This window comes from Rhododendron vialii, chromosome 3a (assembly GCF_030253575.1).
Source record: "Rhododendron vialii isolate Sample 1 chromosome 3a, ASM3025357v1".
NCBI lineage: Eukaryota > Viridiplantae > Streptophyta > Magnoliopsida > Ericales > Ericaceae > Rhododendron > Rhododendron vialii.
Window position 1 is genome coordinate 28,425,446 of NC_080559.1, and position 19,214 is coordinate 28,444,659.

Consider the following 19,214-nt stretch of genomic DNA (forward strand, 5'->3'; position numbering starts at 1 on the left):
ATATGAGTCGTTCATATTGTAGGACCCGCAACATAGTATATGTTCACAAAAAAAGTTAACTTGATCAGACATCGAAATATCAAAATTAAATTTTGGTGTATAAAATAGATAGTTATGGACAGTTTAACTTTAAAGAATTAGACTATTTATTTTAGAAACCCAATTTTAATTTTTGATATACCTATCGATCGATGTTCAATCAAGTTGATTTTTGCGTTGTTATATTATTCTGTGGATCTTACAAGATGAACAATCCAGATTATTACAATGAACACATGATGGGTCCCACAAATGGTGGTGGTGAAAACAGTGAGTTTTTCACCTAAACTAGAAAGTATTTAATCTTAAAAGGTTTATAGATTTAATGGTCAAAGTAAAACTTTAATGTTGCATTCAAGTAGTAAAAGACAAGAAAATTAAACTTGTTGTAAATGTTCAAAAATTTATGAGTTATGTTTGGTAACCATTTTATTTTCTGTTTTCTGTTTTCATTTCAAGAATTTTCAAAAATTAACCTTGAAAGTTTGCTTGGTGCACTACTTTCACTTTCAAATTTTGGTAATCACTTTCACTCTTTGCAAAATTTCTGGAAGTTAAAAAACCACGCTTTCACTTTTTGCAAAAGTAAAAACAGGCTGCCATCTTCCACTACAGTGCCATTTGTGCACGTTACCCACGCCAGACGCAGACTTGGCCGGAGGAACTTCTTTCTTTTTTTTTCCCCGGGTCTCAAACTCAGGCCAAGGTTCTCTCTCTCTCTCTCTCTCTCTCTCTCTCTCTCTCCAATCTGGTTGAAAGAAATCTACAAAGAGTTGTGGTTCTCACTCTCGATCTAATTGACGAACTCCATACAAGGCTTGGATTCTCTCTCTCAATCTGATTAAAACTCTGTCAGAAGATGCGATTTTGCGAACTCTTATTACAGCTTATCCATCCTTTTTTTTACTTATTTGAGCTTCTTTTCATAGCCATAGGATTTCCATTAGATAATGGGTTTCAATTCTTCAAAGAGAGTAGTTGTGGCCTTACGGGTTCAGGTAGAAATGTCTATGGTAGACTGGTAGTGGCAATGGAAGTCTTCTTTTATTCATGTCAACCATGTTCACGTATTTTGTTTTTTGTTTTTTTGTTTTTTTGGAAACAAGTTGACACAAACATGTTTTTCGCTTTCACTTTTTTTTAGGAAAAGTAGAAACTGATTTTAACAAATAGGAAATAGGAAACAAAAAAGTGGCAATGTTACCAAACATAGCCATGGTGTTCCCTATATAGGGATATATTACTTTCTTGTGTTACCATAATTTGGAAATAACAATAAAGTTCTTTTAAATTTACAAAATCTAACTTTCATGGTATTAATTAAATGGGGCTAGCTGTAGGCACGCAACCCAAATTTCATCTTCCCAAAGTCCATGTCATTTAATTTTCTTCCCCATTCTATTCCCTCCTTCTCCTCTTTTTATTTTTTATTTTTTGCCTGTGCTAATTAAAGTTGGCGTATTACGGCTTTCCTCCTTTCCATGAAGTCAAACAATGTCATTTCCTTGGTCGTTATTTCAAATCTCTTAATGAGTTCAGAACAGTTGTGACTAAAAATAAATTAAATGGACCATGTCACCATGAGATGAGTACTACAAGTGATTTCGTCACATGCATTTGATCTATGTGGTACTATTACATGGGATTACGTATTTGCTGAGGTGCATGCAGATAGAAATGTAAATCAAATTACTTATAATTAGCAGAAAAGAAAAAAAAAAGGACTGTAAACCAAACATTCTTATATTTCAGCCAAATCCATATTACACTATTACATCTTCTTCCTATAAACATGAAAGAGTATAACCCCGGGAACAAGTGTTGTATCTTCCTAATGACTATCGGAAATCACTTTATTCATGTTTGCATGTCTGATTGATCACGACTCGAACGTCGATCAATACAAGCGGTAACAAACATACGCCAAAAAAAAAAAAAACACACTCCAATCCCATTACCTGCAGTCACTAAAAGACTTGCTTATTGCAAACTACTTATATATATATCTAGATTTTAGTCTAGTTTTCAAAGGGAGCTGGGGGCAACCATTGGAGCAACGGTGAATTTCACTGGGTGGACACCTGCAGGTCCAGGTGCAACGAATCCGGAGCTTTTGAACTCGGCCAGTCCCCGACGTCCATTTTCGCATCGTGTTTCGCATAACTTGGGAAGAAATACGCCTGGACAGGTGAAAAACCAGCACTTGTGTTAGTAAGTCACGGACTTGTGGTAAATACTGACTATTGAAAGAATCAAGTTTCTCTTTACCTTCACCAGCAGCAAGATTGAAATACAGGTCCACAATGTTGGGGCAGCTATTGTAGCACTGGGTTGAGCAAAGCTTCTGCAAGAAATGGGCCTCGAGGAGAGAGTCCGACGAGATTCCAAGCACGGACCTCTCCAGCCCGCAAGCATCCATGCACTGATCGGTTTCAACCCAGTCCTTCAGTTTATCGGCCTCGATCTCTGATGAGCGGCATGTGTAGGTTTCCTCCCCGCTCCTCTTCACGCTCTTCTCCAGCACGCATCGCTTTCCAGAAGATGAAACGGCGAAAGCGCACGAGTCCTTGTTGAGATTCTCACATTCTATTGCTCCACCTACGTATAGATGTATCCCCCAACAAAATAGGTGGTTACATGGATACAAAAATGTAACTGAAAGTCTAAAATAGTAAAATCTTAATTAAGAAATTTTATTTTTGGCCGAAGCCTTGCGGTAGCAAAATCTCTGAATCTATCCACGACTCCACGGGGAGTCTTACGCCTTGTTTGGAACTTTTGGAAAGTGAGTGATGAAGGGAAAATAATGAAGGAAAATGAAGAGAAGATCTTGATAATCAAATTTTTTTCTTTTTCTCTTCTTTTCCCTCTCAAACCATAACAAGGAAGGATAAAGTTTTTAAACATTCCTTTTTTTTCTTTTCCTTTCCCTATGTTCCAAACAAACCCTTAATAGCATAGTTTAGCGGAAAACTCTGAAAATGAATCTTGAAGAAGTATGATATAGAACGTATAGTTTAAAGTTGATTGGGCATGTGGGCTAAAAGCATGCCTTTGTCTGTATCTTGCTGCTCAGTATGGACTTTCAACTAAAGAAAATACTTTGGGAAACTCTCACAATAAATATGGAGTGATAATCATGCCACTAAATGTACAGTGTACTAATGTACTCCGTACTAGATTAAGCCAAAAAAAAATATAAAAATGATCATAAAACAGTATGCCTGACTATGTAATTCACGCGAGATTTAGATCACGAAATACCATCAATTAGACAAACTGATCACTATAGTAAGATAAAATTAGCAAAGCTAAAACTTTCCAAAACTAAGATCGATGAGAAATTAGGCCTATATTATTGGGTCTTTGGAACAAAATCATTTGGGAATTAGACAAAATTAAAAAAATTTGAGGATCTTAAGCCACGGGCTAAAAGGCTAATGGTTGAACCACCTTTGACAAATTAAGAGTATATATAGATCAGGAGGTGTTCCGCTTATTAAGAAAAGTAACTTTTTGAAAAAGAAGGCAATTTCAAGCTCAAAAATCATATGTTTATCCAAATAATTTTTCTACCAATATGAATCTTTTTTGATAGATCTCATTAAAATCTTTTAAACAGTGCAAAAAAAATTTTAATTTTTTTTTATTTTCATTATTTTTGAATTTGAAATTACGTACCTCCTTTTTTCAAAAAGTTCTTTTTGGAGAAAGTGGAACACCACCTTAGTTATCTTATTGGATTAGCTAGATATGCATGGTAACTATTGGTTGATAATGTATAGAGACGATCATGAATTAAAGCTCGACCTCACTCACCTACAATGCCTTGCACACAGAGGGCAAGAGCAAGGGCTAGGATTGCCACATTCTTGGAGCTAATAAAAGAAGCCATTGAGAAGACAACTAGCTAGTGAGAGGGGAAGGAAGCTAAAATGGCCTAAGGTTTTAATTTGTGCTTGGGAACAACTTTGTGGAGATGCTAAGAAGCATAAAATGGAGGGCTATTTATACTAGTTTTTACTCCAATGGCTCGCTCAGGTGACAAGAGAGGGCGAGTTTGTAAAACCACACGTACTGTGTTCGAAATTCGGCAACCTCTTGGGCTCAAGCCGCAAGAGGGAAATCTCTTGGTCCCAGTGTGGATGAGTTACTTTTGACCGAATCGAAGAAGGAAATAGTCAAAGTGCACGTGCGTAAATTGGGCCGGACACACCTGACCGTCGAACTAAAAAAATTTATATTCTAGTTGTGGTGGAAAATTGGAGAAACGTGTGAAAACAACATAAACCCGACTTCTTTTAGACGATAGTGAACTTGGTATTTCATGCAGGGGACCCCTTCAAGGACTGGGGTGGTGCTCCGAAACTCTTTGAAGTCTATAATGGAGTAGTACTCGTAGTTGACGAGTAACAAGACCATAAGCGGTCAAGTAATCCGCCAATAAAGCTAGGCCCATGTTAATTGAGCACTGCCCGTTAGCAAACGGCTAAGCTGACTTGAAAACCTGAAATATACACAACCCAAAAAACTTAGATTAAAATTATCAAATCAAATAACCAGTGAGCAAGGGCTGAACCAGAAATTTATTTCGTCCTGGGCTAATCAAAATTTATATATGTGAACCAAAAAGAAGGCAAACTCATATATAAATATATAAATGTTTAAATTAAACAAAACAAAAGTATAAAAGTGTTTTTCCTCCCTTTTTATTTTGTTGTTCCATTAGAGTATGTACACTAGAGTAGCAAAAATAAAATATTAGCTATCATAGCAACCTAAAACCGAGAAAACCCACCTAAAGCAATTAGATAAAAGCTTAGATAAAATACATTTCACTACAATACTTCGGTATATATACTGAATGACTGTTCATCAACAATTTCTTTTATATTATTTTTCACTTCTCTCTCTTGATTTCTCTTATATTATTAAACAGTCTCAAAAAAATTAAATGCTCTAATTTTTCATTCATTTGAATCATTTCAAGATCTTATTTTTCTGATTATATTATTTTAAATGGTTATAATTAATTTTAACCATATTTTTAAATATATAAACTATCTAAAAAAATCAAGTACTCCATTTTTTTAATCTATTTGAATCAGTGCGAAGATCTTATTTTTCTGATCATATTGTTCTTGAAGGTCATCATTAATATTTGCATCTAGAACTCTTATAATCAAGTATATACCTTATAAAATCCCAAATAAAGAGCAGATACTTGAATACAAGAACCTTACAGACAAAAATTAATTATGATCATTTATGATAAAATGATCAAACAAATAAGATCTTCAAGCCGTTCAAACAGATGGTGGATTGAGCTAGGCTGAATGGGAGGATAGTGTGTTGGGCTAAATTCCTTGGACCGAAACTTTACACATAATTTATTATTTATTTTTAATTCTTCGGAATTGCACCTGGGCTATAGCCTAGTGGAGCCTAAGTGTAGTACCGCCCTTGCCAGTGAGTACCACAATATTTTGCTCCTTTTATCTTGGGCTGCAAAGGAATTGAGCTGTTTGTGAGTAACTGACTTGAGCTTGAGCTTTAAGCATCAGTAAACATGCCAAGCTTGAGTTATTTTTATTTACAAAAATTCATCTTGTTCGTAGCGGCTTGTTTAGTCCATGAACCGAGTTCAAACACCTTAATACTAAATGAGTTGATTAGCTTGAGCCCAATGGGCTAGACAAGTTTGAAACGAGTCAAATTCAAACACTTTAAATCTCGGCTCATTTATATTGAGAAAAACACACAAATATATGAAACACGTGGAGACCACATGTAGAGTGATAACATATTATGGTTAAAAAATGTTTTAGAGATTTAAACAAGCAAACCACGTCATTTTCCAACACCACTTCCTCATGATTTCGTTTCTATATATTTAGATTTAGATCTGTTTTTTTTTTCCCTATTGTTTTAATTTAGGAGTCGTATTTAGTTGTATATAATGAAGTTCTTGCTCTTTCAAAAAAGAAGAAAATATCTTAAGATTTTACAATTGCCATCAACAAATTTTCATTTTTATTCTTAATTTGTAAGTGTGAACCAATATCTAATTTCGAGGGAAAAAGTTCAATTGATTTGCTCAAGCTTACGTGGTGAAGCTACTACGTCTATGGACAAGTATACCTAGCTAGGTTTGGTACACATAACCATTTTGGCAGTGACAAATGACAATTCAAAACTTAAATTAGGAATCACCTTAGCGGAGTTTCCGGTGTAAATGACCATTATTTTCTCCTAATTTTAGTAACAAAATACTAGTACGAGCTTTTGATTTCTGAATTCTGCTTTTACCCATCGTGGGATGGTTGGGGAATTAAAACTTTTCTTCGAATCATAGGGCGGCAGAGAATGAGGAAGAAACTGAAGATACTACTACGTACGGTGGAAACCCAAGTAATTTTTTTCTTTCCAAGTATACTTGCAAAGCACATTGTAAATATCAGGACTGATAAACGAATCAAATTGCTAGCTTGCCTTGAGAGGGTCTCTTCCTGTGGTCCTGTGGAGTGAATACTGAATAGTAGTCCCCATTAGGGGTGATTATAAACAAGTCAAACGAGCTAAACAGGTAGTTGATCAAGTTTGGTTTGATAATTTAATGAGCTTCAAAAATATATTTTAAGCTTAGCTTGTTTTGTAGGCGAGTCGATCTCAAACGAGTTTTAATCAAGACAAACACGAGTCGATCACAAGTAGCTTGAATTTTTTTAAACATAATAAGTTGAAAGAGCCAAGTAGTATCTTGGCTTGAAATCTTAACGAGCTTTTAAGAAATTAATGGTTAAACTTCATTTGTTTATATAACAAATCAATCTTGAACAAGCTTTTACCAAACAAACACGAGTTCAGACTCGAATTGCTTGGTTCGTTTAGCAGCTCTCCCCATAATTACTTCGGAGTTCAGGCTAATAAACGAATCAAATTGCTGGCTTGCCCCTTGAGATCAAGGGTCACTTCCTGTAGATTGGATTAGCAGTCCCCACTGTATCTCTTTTCTTAATTGTGTGTTGTGATGTTGCTTTGTAGTTTGTTCGGGCAATTTCTGATGATTAAAAAAAAAAAAAATCGTTTGAGGTTGAGGTTGTGTTCGCATGTTAAAACTCTTCAAGATCAATTTTTTTAAATAATCATATCAAGGAAGAACATCTTTGAAGTTTATTAAGCTTTCAAATGACTAAAAAAAAAATTCAAGCTAATTGAGATTGATTTGTGATCAAATCGATTAAAGTTCATTTGAAATTGGCTCTCTTCATCAATAGCTAAATTTGAAAATATCTTTTAAGCTCGTTAAGTTCTCAAACCCAGCTTGAATAATTAACTAATCGACTCGTTTGCTAGCTTATCAGCTATGTTAGTATTAACTAGCATCTAAAATTTGGTTACTCTGAAAATTCAAAGAAAGAAAAGTAGCTGAATAAATTCAAACAATGTTGGCAGCTTTAGGAAGCAAAGCAAAGACCTTCTTGTACTTTGGCAGAATTAGAAGACCCCACATTCGAAAACAAAAAAATGTTTCCAAGTCCACAGGGACTTCTAGAGAAAATTTAACGGTCATTAATTCTTTATTCTTTGGCTCTCATGCCGTGAGTTGCTGGTAGAGGTGATACCCATCCAGTTTCGATCGGTTTTAGCGTATTTTTCGATCGAAATCGATTATTCGATTTTAGATTTTTAGAAATCAAAACTGGTTAAGATAATACGGTCCGATTTATCCAGTTTTCATTCATGAGCCATATTTTGGGTTCAACACATCAAAAAATCCACAATTCAACCTATAAAATAGCGGATAAAAAAAAACCTATGAAATATCAACCAAAAATTCATAATTCAACCTCTTTTTTTGGGCCCAACAAAAAATGATCAATTTTGAACCCAATACATAAAAAAAATCTATAAAAACATAATTAAGCCCATAAAAACAATTATATATATATATATATATGATTGATTTTATATAATAAATATATTTATTAGACCAATATACACCAAAAGGGTGGGTAGCCTAGTGGTAAAGAGATGGGAGATCCTTCTAGCCTTCCAGGATTCGATTCCCTTCCCTTATGTGTGTGTGTGTGTGTATATATATATATATATATATATATATATATATAAATCTTCAGGTAAAGACCTTATATGTAGACCTCCCCATTTCTCACCTTTCCTGATCGGATTTCGATGATCCAAGCCGCTCAATATGATCAGAACATGATTTTTTAAGGGTACCCGTGAGAAATCGTCAAAAAAAATGACCAAAAAATGCTTGATTTGAGCAGTTTTTTTTGAACCATTTAATTAAAAACTGTTTGGATGAAGCCCTTCTTGATCATTTTTTTTGACGATTTTTTGAGAGTACTCTTAAAATCACATTCTGATCACATTGAGCGGCTCAGATCATCGAAATTCGATCGGGATCAATGAGGTCCTTATAAGAAGGGAACTCATATATATGTGTATATATTATATATGTATGTATAACCGGTCTGGTTTCGACCAGTCTTTAAAACACATAAACCGGATCGAAATTATTCGACTAGTTTGAAAAATTCGGTTCGGTCCGATTTTTCCGGTTTCGATCGATTATTTGGTCTCGGCTAACAGCCCTAGTTGCGGGGCTAGCCCATTCCCAAACTCCAAATAAGTATTTATTTTTTAAGAAGGCAATTTTAAGCTCAAAAATAACGTGTTTACGTAAATAATTTTCCTAACAATATGGATCTTTGTTTGAAACATCTCGATGAGATCTTTTATACTGTGCAAAAAAAAAACCAAAAAATTATTTTTTATTTACATTATTTTTAAGTTTGAAAATGTGAAATAAGTACTTATTTTTTAAGAAGGTGTTCTGAAACAGTGCCACTAAGGTCTTGGTAGGGTTAAGTTCTCTAAAATATTCCGGACAACCACTTTTTTTTTGGAAGGGTAGAATAGTAATTCTACTCCAACGGGATTTGAACAAGTCCCCAAGGGGTCAGCAGCCACGGGTTTGTTTCCTCATAAAGTTTTTAGTTTGAAATCTCTCAGATACTATCAATTCTTTTGGGATTAGCCTATATTGAGATATGTTCTTACTTTAATTGGGACTTCTGAAAGTGGCCTGGGTGCGAGATTGATCCCCCTAGATGTCTATAATTTTTTCTGTATGGATGTTATTGTTTTGTTTTCAATTTTCGTCTTTGTGATTCAAAATAATATAAGTATGTCTAATTAGGTATCTGTTGTTTGATAGTTTATGCAATTGACTGGGTCATTGGCAAATGTTTGTTTTGACATGTAGATGCAGTCAATAACCGTAACTTTAGTCACATAATTCTTAAATAAGTTATGTGCATATACTCTTAATCCTTACACTGCGTTCCCGCTTTTAATTCTTACTCTCATAAATTATAGCAAGTTAGATGTATTTCAAAGACATTTTCATGTTTGCTCTTCTGCTTTCGCTCATGCATGTTTATGTGATTTAGGTCGTAATCGAACTACAAATAAAGGGTAACTGGCTAAGCAAATTGAGAATAGTTCGTATTGGTGACACAAGGCCCACTGGCTTTAAGCCTTTAAGGACCAGTGGCACTGTGGCAAGTGTAAAAAGGAAACTGACAACTTTTTCTAGGCTAATTGAACAGTAAAAGCAGTTTAAATGCAACACGTGGTTGTGTATCTCCTCGTTATGTGCCGGAAAAATATGGCAATATTTAAAAAAAAAAAAAAAAATCACAAGTGGGTGACGGAATTGAACCCTCAAGATTAGAAGACGAAATAGCGAAAGAGCATGAGTCTTTGTTGAGATTCTCACATTCCATTGCTCCACCTACATATACATAATCCCCACAGAAAATGTTAGAATTATTCAAAATAAAAATCTATAAACATGAAAACATGCGACTAAAGGAGTGAAATCTTACGAAAGCTTTGGTTTTGGGGCCAAAAGACTAGTGTTAGCAAAATCTGTGAATTTGTCCGCAGCAACTCTCTAATTGCATGATTTAGAGGATAACTCCAAAAAAATGAATCTCAAAGGACTATTGTTTCGTTTAAAGTTGATTGGGAATGTGGAATAAAAGTATGACTCGGTCTTTACCTCGCTGCTCATTATAGATTCTTACCTAAATAAAACATGTTAAGAAACTTGAACAACAAGTATGGAGTGACAATCATGGACTTGGGATGTTTTGGGGTATTGCACGAAGGATAGCACAGTTAGGGTAGCACCTCCCCCGAGTCCATCAATCATGCCTCTAAATATACTAGATAATTAGGACAGGGGAAAAAAATGTTACAAAACGATCAAACAGTATGCCAGATTATATGGCTAATGGGAGATTTAGATCATGAAATGCCATGAATTAGGCAAACTAAAACTTTCCAAGACTAAGATCAATAAGAAATTATGCCTACATTTTTGGATCTTTGGAACAAAAGAATTTGGCAAGACTAAATTAAACATTTGCTGGGTCTTATATATGCGATGGGCTTACTGCCACTGGCTAGTGGCTAATGCTTGAACGACCCAGAGGAATCAAGAGTTATATGGATATGAAATATTTTACTCGTTAGAAATGCATATTTATTGGTTGATTATGCATAGTAGAAGAGATAAACACTTTTTTCCGTCACCTCAAATGCCTTTCACACAGAGGGCAAGAGCAAGAGCAAGAGCAAGAGCTAGGAGTGCCAGTGTCAGTGTCAGGGAGGGGGAGCTAATAAAAGAAGCCATTTGACACGTATCACAAAGAAAAATGAGAAGACAACTAGCTAGTGAAAGGGGAAGGAATTGCTAATTAAAATGGGGCCTAAGGATTTAATTTGTGCTTGGGAGCAACTCTGTGGAGTCGATGCATAACATGGAGGGCTATTTATACTTGTTTTGGTGGAAAACTGGACAATGTGTGAACCTTTTTCCATCCTAAAACATGTCACCCAATGAGAAAATAACATGTGGGACCAAACAGTGTATAATCCAATTAAAACACATTATAATTAGGCCTGAGATACAGACAATCAAAAGGTTTAGTGATGCTGTTATTTTAGTACTATACGGCATCGTTTAGATTGGAAACGACCACGTTTGATCAACAAATAATAGATATTAAGACGATAATTAAGCATAACCATTGATTAACTCTTAAGACCATCGAACGGTGTCATTAAGGACCATTTCATAAGAGAAATCAGTTATGTTTGTATCTAATCATCTAAATAATCCATATTGAAGCACTAATCCATGTTGCATAAAAACAGGAACCCACTACCTAGAAATTAGCCACGATCAACATCAACAAAAGTGGAAGAAGAAGAGTTTTCTGAGAAGGCCAAGTCAAGCAACCATTAGAAGCCCTTCGCAACCGTTTTTGGAGGGAATGAAGAACATTTTGAAACAAATTTGAATGAGAACATGGACATCAAAAGAAAACGTGAAGAATGCAGGTTAAAGACAGACTCATAGTCTATAAATAGAAAAAGCAATTGAAGAGAGAAACCCCTGACAAATTCATCATCTGACAATTCATACAAAATTGATTGCTCAGAGATTTATCGTAGTTTAGGACTTAGAGTAATTAAGTTCATTTAGTATTTTGCAAGTTCAAAGATTTATTTGAATGTAAGCTTACTTTTGATTAAATTCAAGTTATCTTATATATCTTTCTGTCTTTTTCTTGCCAAAGAGTAGTCGAATATAGACTTGCTTTTGATTCAATTCAAGCGTGTCTATATTCTTGTATTATTCTTATCAAAATCCTAAGAGTAATTGTATATAAACTTGCTTTTGATTAAATTCAAACTTATTTTTGTTCAGTTATCTTTTCTGATTGAAAAGCATCAATCTATTATTGATTGATACCTTTCGGAAAATCCTCCTAATTGAGGTAGTCGAATGGAGAACACAATTACCTGATTAAATTATTTGTTTTAAATTAATCTGAAAAGGATAAATTGATCTATTGTTTTCTAGCATGCCCGCACACAATAATCTTGCCATAAATTGAGCTAATTTAGCCCAAATAGAACCCCAAGGGTTTTGCCAAGTGAACATGAAAAAATAATAAGTATTTGTCCTTCACGACGTCGCATGCTTGAATTCTACAGATGCCAAATATTTCAAACCTTGAGCCACTGGAAGGTTTACTCGGTTGTTAACTCTGGGGCAAGCTCGTGTTGCAGCCGCTTTAGAGATCCAAATTTTTTTGAATTTCAGGGGCCCCTCTTACGTTTTTACCCCTTAATAATAGTTAAACAAAAGGGTTTTTATTTTTGCTTTAAACCCATGAAAAGGCAAGACCGGTTCTGGAACTCCAGAATTATTTGAGATACGCAAGCTGGCCCCGATGACATTTGGTCATAAAAAATTGGACAATGTGTGAGTGAAAACAACATATACCAGACTTCTTTAGACGATAGTGGAACTTGGTATTGCATGCATGGGACCCCTTCAAGGACGGGTGGTGCTCCTAAACTCTTTGAAGTCCACGAGTAACAAGATCGACCAAAGACCAAAACCAAAACCGATAGGCAGTCGGGGAATCCGCCAGTCATGGCGGATGGCGATGCCAGGATCCTCGAATGGAGTTGAACACATGACTAGCTTCCATTTCGTTCAATGTTAATTAACTGAACTACAACACTCTTCTTTCCCGGGTTTCGATGCCATTCTGTTTCATAAAGAGAGTTGTTCAATGTGAAATGTTAGAACTGAGCATAGTATATAGTCTTGTTAGTCATGGACAAATAGGGGTGGCAATGTATACGACTTAAGAGTTTGCTCTTCTCAAGTTCGAAATCTGTTAAATACTCCTCTGTTCAGATTTAATAGTCATTTTTGAGAGTTCATGGCATTTTTCAATCGATTATATCATGTAATTTATAATATTTTATGTAATTTTCAAAACATTGTCTTATAGAACTAATTGAGATCTATCAAACAATATCCATATTGGATATAAAATTCATTACCAATTTAAAGATCGAGGCGGTTCCGGGAACACCTAAAAAACATCCCAAAGTTTTCAATCAAATTTAGATGATCCGAGCCCTTCAATATAATCAAAAAGTGATTTTAAGGCTACCAGCAAGAAATCAGCAAAAAAAATGACCGGAAAGGGCTTCATTCGAATAGTTTTTTATTAAATGGTTTAATAAAAAACTGTTTAAATCAAGCCCTTTCCGGTCAATTTTTTTGCCGATTTCTCACGAGTACCCATAAAATCACGTTCTGAATACATTGAGCAGCTCAGATCATCAAAATTTGATCGGAAACTATGAGATTGAGATTTAGAGTGTTTTTTAAAAATTTTTTTTAGGTGTCCCTGGAACCGCCTTGTTTAAAGATATAACTCATCTTTTATCCGTTTAGAATTGAACGAGGGACTATTAAAATCCAGACAGAGGAAGTAATATTTTATTCTTGTAAGGATTTTGACCATCGTTTCAATCGATCACTTCTATTAGTAGACGACACGACGACAAAATTTTGACTTATAGAAATTAGTCAAAGTGCATGTAAACTGATCTGAAGATCCAAAAGTATGTAAATAGTAAGGGTAGTAATAATGTCAAAATCGTTTTTGTTGGTGTCAAAACTCAAGTGCATAAAAGTCTTGTATATTGCAAATGGTACAAACCTTTTGTACACTAGAATTTTGGTACCAACAAAAACGGTTTTGGCATTATCATTTTCCAATAATAAATACCCGAAAAACTTCAAATAAACCTTTCAAATCAAATATATAAAGGGAATAAATTCTTTACACCGCCTGTATAAACATTTGTTTCCTCAAAATCAATTACATCGCACCACGTTGTAAAACAGTGGTCCCAATCATTAGAACATGGCGACGTGGCACAATATAATTGATTTGGAGGAAACAAATGTTTACGCCAACAATGTAAAGAATTTATTCTCATATATAAAAGAGTACTGTGGCATTCTGCTACTATTGTTTCAATCGAGAAAAACACGCAAATATATAAAAACAAATGCTAGCCCGTGCAGAGTGATTGCGGAGTATTTACTCCTGGTTAAAAAAGTTTAGAGATTAAATTTTTTCCAGCTTACGTGGAAAACCCATTGTTTTCACCGCCCATCATGAAACTCACCTTGCATTCATTGCAGTAATATGAGTTATTCATATTGTAAGACCCCCAACAAAGTATATGTACACAAAAAATTAACTTGATCAAATATCAAAATTGAACTTTGGTGTACAAAATAGATAGCTTTTTTTTTTCTTTTTTGATTAGCAAAATAAAAAATTCATTAACTCATAACACGAAGTACAGAGCTAATGGGGTCATGGATACACCAGTCTGACCATCCATTACCCTTTTCTCCAAACTACATGGACGAAATTGATTTAAACCCAACAGGCTGAGTCCAAACCAGAACAAAAACCCAAAGGCCCAGGTTGTTAAGAAACCAACACCACCTAAACAGCCCAAACACCCAAAAGGCGAAGCCCAAAAACTTAACTAAAGCCCAAACCACAAAAACTTAACTGTAGAGGACATCACACAACCCCCGTCGCCTTTGTTAGCCCCATGATTTTAGATTTTGATGATAACAAACAAATCCTAATTGGGATTAAATTAGTCTATTGGGCTTAATAGGAATAATATGTTTTTATCGAACTAATTCTGCCATTACTTATTTTTATAGGGACTTATGTAGTAATTCCTTTGAAAACAATATGTGATAGATGCAGGGAATTATTCTCCTAACCTAGTCTTCTAGCCGTTGCAAAAAGTCAGCCCTTGCCTTAACTTGTTTCCTCCTTCAATCTCTGTATTTCCAGCACAAGATTTCCTCTTTCCTTTTCGAACCCATTCCAGCCGTTACTGATTCGAATCCATTCCAGCCGTTAGTCAGTAAGAAGAGATTTTCCTTAATCTCTTTCCTTCTTCAATTCTTTTGTCTACCGGAGATAGCAATTTTTGAGGAAGAGAATCCCTTAATTTGTGCCTTTGATAGACCCGAAACCCTTGTTTCGGCATCGCCTCTTTCTTCTTGTTTACATCGCCTCTTTCTTTCTTTTGCAAACGTAGTAGACTAGGTTAGGAGAATAATTCCCTGCATCTATCACATATTATTTTCAAAGGAATTACTACATAAGTCCCTATAAAAATAAGTAATGGCAGAATTAGTTAGATAAAACATATTATTCCAATTAAGCCCAATAGACTAATTTGATCCCAATTAGGATGTGTTTGTCATCATCAAAATCTAAAACCATGGGGTTAACAATCTCCCCCTTTTTGATGATAACAAACATTGCAACTATAATATTCAATAGAAGGAATTGAGAGCAAAAATAATGAGAGAAAAGATGACTCCCACTTAATTGATGCACAATTTGCTTTGAGCTCAATCTCCTTTTAATATGATCCCCCTAAATTTTTGCCGTCTTTGCTTCAGCTTCTTTGTAACTTTACTCAAGTAACTTTACTCCCACCGCCGTCAATGTCCTACCTACCGGGCAAACACAACAGCCACAACAACCAATAGATAGTTATGGATAATTTAACTTAAAAAAATTAGACCGTCGATTTCAAAAACCAAATTTTAATTTTTATATGCCTATCAATGTCTAATCAAGTTGATTTTTGTGAATTTATACTGTTCTGTGTGTCTTACAAGATGAATAGTTCAAATTACTATAATGAACGCACGGTGAAACCCACAAATGGCAGTGGTGAATGAGTTTTCAATCTAAGGTGAAAAGTATTTAATCTTAATAGTCAAAGTAAGACCATCCGCAGTGATATAATAAAAAATGAATAACCAAAAATTGACACATCAGCTTTTAATTATCCATTTAAGAGGTTGTTAAGCTTAACAATGTTGACATTCACAATGGTCGCTTCTAGTCCATAACCAAAATAAGGGGTCCACTACAATTTCACTCACTTACTCTCTCTCTCTCTCCCTTTATATTTTTCACTATTGATCACTTCCCTCCATTACGTTTTTTTTTTTTTTGCAAAAATATATCGATTACATCCCTTAATTTTGGGGGAAAAATTGATAAATTCCTTCCCTCATATTATGAAATTGAAAAAAAAAATCATGTACTCAAAAAAAAAAAAAAAAACAGATGTGTTCTTGAATTTGAAAAAGAATGCAAGGTTCTTCATGTATTCACCACAGGGAGAGAAATAGAAAAAGAATAAAATAGAAACGGGAAAAAAAAAGTTAAACTGTTTGTGGGTAAAGAGAATGAGATATAGAGCAAGCGAAGAAGAGAAGAAAAAAATACCATTTGAAACACGCGTGTATACAAATTTTAGAACCAATTAACGTATGTGGTGTGGAATCCACAAATTTTGATTATTAAAAAAGGTTGCTAGTTTTGGTTATGCAAAGCCTAAATTTTGATTATTTCTAATAATTTTGCTAAGTTTGATTATATCATTGTGAGTTATATTTTACACCAATATTGTTAACTTTAAAAATAATTTGCTTTTGATTATATCACTGTGGATGGCCTAAGTACTTATTTTTAAGTTTTAAAAGGTTTATAGATTCTCCATGGTTATTCTAGCACCCCATTCAGTCCACAACATTCTATATACCTTAACTTGAAAATTTGGAAAAGGTTTTCATAAGCCGAAGCTCGGGTGAGAAACGTATACCAAAGTTACAAGTTTGATCATGGAAATACCCCACATTATAAAACAATTCAAAGCAACAATTCAAATATTTCGTTGACCATCCAATACAAGCATTTTTGTCCGTAAGCTCATTTCTTCAGTTCAAGAGATGGACCCTTTTCATTTCATTTCTCTTTCAACTTTGCACTTTTGAGCGATAATAGAATTTAACGGTATTTATTGCCAGTCGGTTGGAGAGCGACCCCATTGAAGAGTGGTAAGATATCATTACCCGGTGATGCCTGACTGCATTTCCTACCTTATTACTTCACGCCACTAGTATCTTTACCCATCCCCTAGCGCTCGGGACACCGTTCGAATGAATTATATTATCACGAGCATGTACTAGCAACTAGTAAAATTCAAATTTCCAAAACATATTGCCATGGTCTAATTTAACTGAAACTCAAAAGATTTATAAATTAGCCATTGCATGCAACTAACATCAATTAAACCAAGTAGGAAGTTCAAATTTCATATTTTCCAGCAAAATCAAGCAATGGCATCTCATTTCAAAATTTCAAAAAAATTCATGTAACTAAAGTATACGCAACTCACCAAAAAATAGGGTTTAACTTAGCACACAGCAATTCACCCCACACAACTTGCACCTAAACACATAATATACTAGTATTAGCTAAGTATCCAACTCCAAGATTAATTAGGTTAGTACTTAGATACCAAGGTGTTTCAATTTATTATTCTTAATGCTTCATGGATTTTAATTAAAGTCCATCAACAACAGTCAAGTACTTTAAATTAGGTTTCTAAGACTCCTTTTTTTTTTAACAGTTGATTTTGTTCCTAACCCGAGCTATGGCGGCGAGTCCGAATTCGAACTCTTTGCCGGGGGGAGTTTCTCTTGTGTGGAAATTTCAGGGGTTCGAGTGCGGCAAGTGCGAGAAGAGGATCGAAGAGATACAGTGAAGAAATAAAGAGGACTAATCGGGGTGGCCCGAGGGGCCGACAGCCGTGGCCGCCACTTTCCGACCTGTCGTGCACTGTGCGTGTGTGCTTGTTTTGTGGTGAGTGGGTTGTGTGAACTAATTACTCCAATAATCATATGTGTAATAATCTTCCTGGCTACATAAATTAGGGAGTGAGGTGAAAGATTACCAGGAGAGAATCATGGAATTTTCCAGCAACGTTGGTCAGAACGGCGAGCGGTAACTCAACGAGAAACTACTGTTATAGTGATAATGTTTTTTTTTGCCTTTCCTTTCTAATTTTGTTTTATCAAATGTAGGGTTTAATTATACACCTAAAAATTGTATACATATATTTCGGTGGTTAAAAGGTGAGTTAGCACCCATCTTTTCTTTGCAAAGGACACCTGTGATTCCCTTGTCATCCCATCGCGACACATAGCATTCTGCGCCCGTTCATTGCAATTCGCCGGTACATGTTCGAGTTACAGTCTCCAAAAAATCTCAGATATTTGACATATAGACTAATAAAAATATGAGGGTCGTCATAGCGGTATCTGATTGTAAAGGAAGATTCCAACATCGCATAACTCGTACCGTTTTCAGATGTAACTCAATTATCTCATAGTATTACTTATGAACTTAAATCAAAATTCACACGTTTATTCGGACCACGAGACTAAAATTTTAGAAGTCGGGATTTTACACCTATATAGTGATAGATTACTTTCTTGTGTTACCAATTAAACTTGTTGTACATGTTCAAAAATTTATGGTGTTGCCTATATAGTGATAGATTAATTTCTTGTGTTACCATAATTTTTAAGATTTCTTGATGGGTTATTATATTTCATTTTTGCTGACCTCTCCAATTTTTAGAGAAGAAAGCAAGATCGTAGAATGAGTCAAGAAATGATGCCACATAAAATCGGAAAATTTTTAATTTTAAAAGGAGAGAAAATTTGACAAGCTAAGTTCGAATGTATTTTTGAAAGTCTTTCAAATTTTCAAACCAAGTTTAAACAACTATCTAGCGGACCCATTCAACTTGTTTTATCAACTCTGTTGATTTTAATTGCCTCTGAAAATTCAAAGAAAGAAAAGTAGCTAAATAAATTCAAACAATGTTGGCAGCGCTAGGAACTAGGAAGCAAGGAATACTACTCTCTTGGGTGGTGTTCCAACTGCGCTAAAAGGAAGTTTTGAAAAAAGAAGATTTTTTAAGCTAAAAAATTATGTGTTCATGTAAATAATTTTTTTATCAGTATAGATCTTATTTGATAGATCTCATCGAGATCTTGTAAATGGTGCAAAAAATTAAAAAATTATTTTTCATTTTTATTATATTTAAACTTGAAAAACCTTCTTTTTTCAAAAATTTCTTTTACTGCGCAGTTGGAACACCACCCAAGTACTACTATGTTTCTAAAATCACAATTCCAATTTTTCCATAATGCTTTACCACATATTATTTAAAAGTCCTTTACATACATATATAAGCTCTGCTTTTTTTTCACCGTGTGTGCGAGACCCTGTGCGTCCATTATTCTATTAATCGTGGGACGATTTTTTTTTACCCAAGGTATTAAGGCA

General features: G+C 34.7%; 2 protein-coding genes across 3 annotated transcripts in view; both read right to left on the reverse strand.

Annotated features, from left to right (window-relative positions):
• Positions 1 to 1,760: 1,760 nt before the first annotated feature.
• Positions 1,761 to 4,024, reverse strand: LOC131319603 (uncharacterized). The gene is made up of 3 exons (XM_058349946.1): positions 3,859 to 4,024; positions 2,308 to 2,637; positions 1,761 to 2,219 (listed from the first exon to the last, which is right to left on the reverse strand). Exons 1-3 carry the CDS (start codon positions 3,932 to 3,934, stop codon positions 2,065 to 2,067), a joined length of 561 nt encoding a protein of 186 aa, XP_058205929.1. The 5' UTR covers positions 3,935 to 4,024; the 3' UTR covers positions 1,761 to 2,064.
• LOC131319601 (uncharacterized) overlaps positions 1,761 to 19,214 on the reverse strand; it is a 32,697-nt gene continuing 15,243 nt past the window's right edge. For both annotated transcript variants that reach the window (XM_058349943.1, XM_058349944.1), the window contains one exon: positions 1,761 to 1,997. The gene's annotated coding sequence lies outside the window, so the exon portion shown is untranslated. The remainder of the gene's footprint in view (positions 1,998 to 19,214) is intronic.

What these genes read in the sequence shown, in the direction of transcription:
- LOC131319603 (XM_058349946.1), bottom strand. Translation starts at nt 3,934, where the DNA reads ATGGCTTCTTTTATTAGCTCCAAGAATGTGGCAATCCTAGCCCTTGCT. An exon ending in CTGTGTGCAAGGCATTGTAG is followed by an intron (nt 2,638 to 3,858) that starts GTGAGTGAGGTC and finishes ATCTATACGTAG; the next exon opens with GTGGAGCAATAGAATGTGAG. An exon ending in CAATCTTGCTGCTGGTGAAG is followed by an intron (nt 2,220 to 2,307) that starts GTAAAGAGAAAC and finishes TCACCTGTCCAG; the next exon opens with GCGTATTTCTTCCCAAGTTA.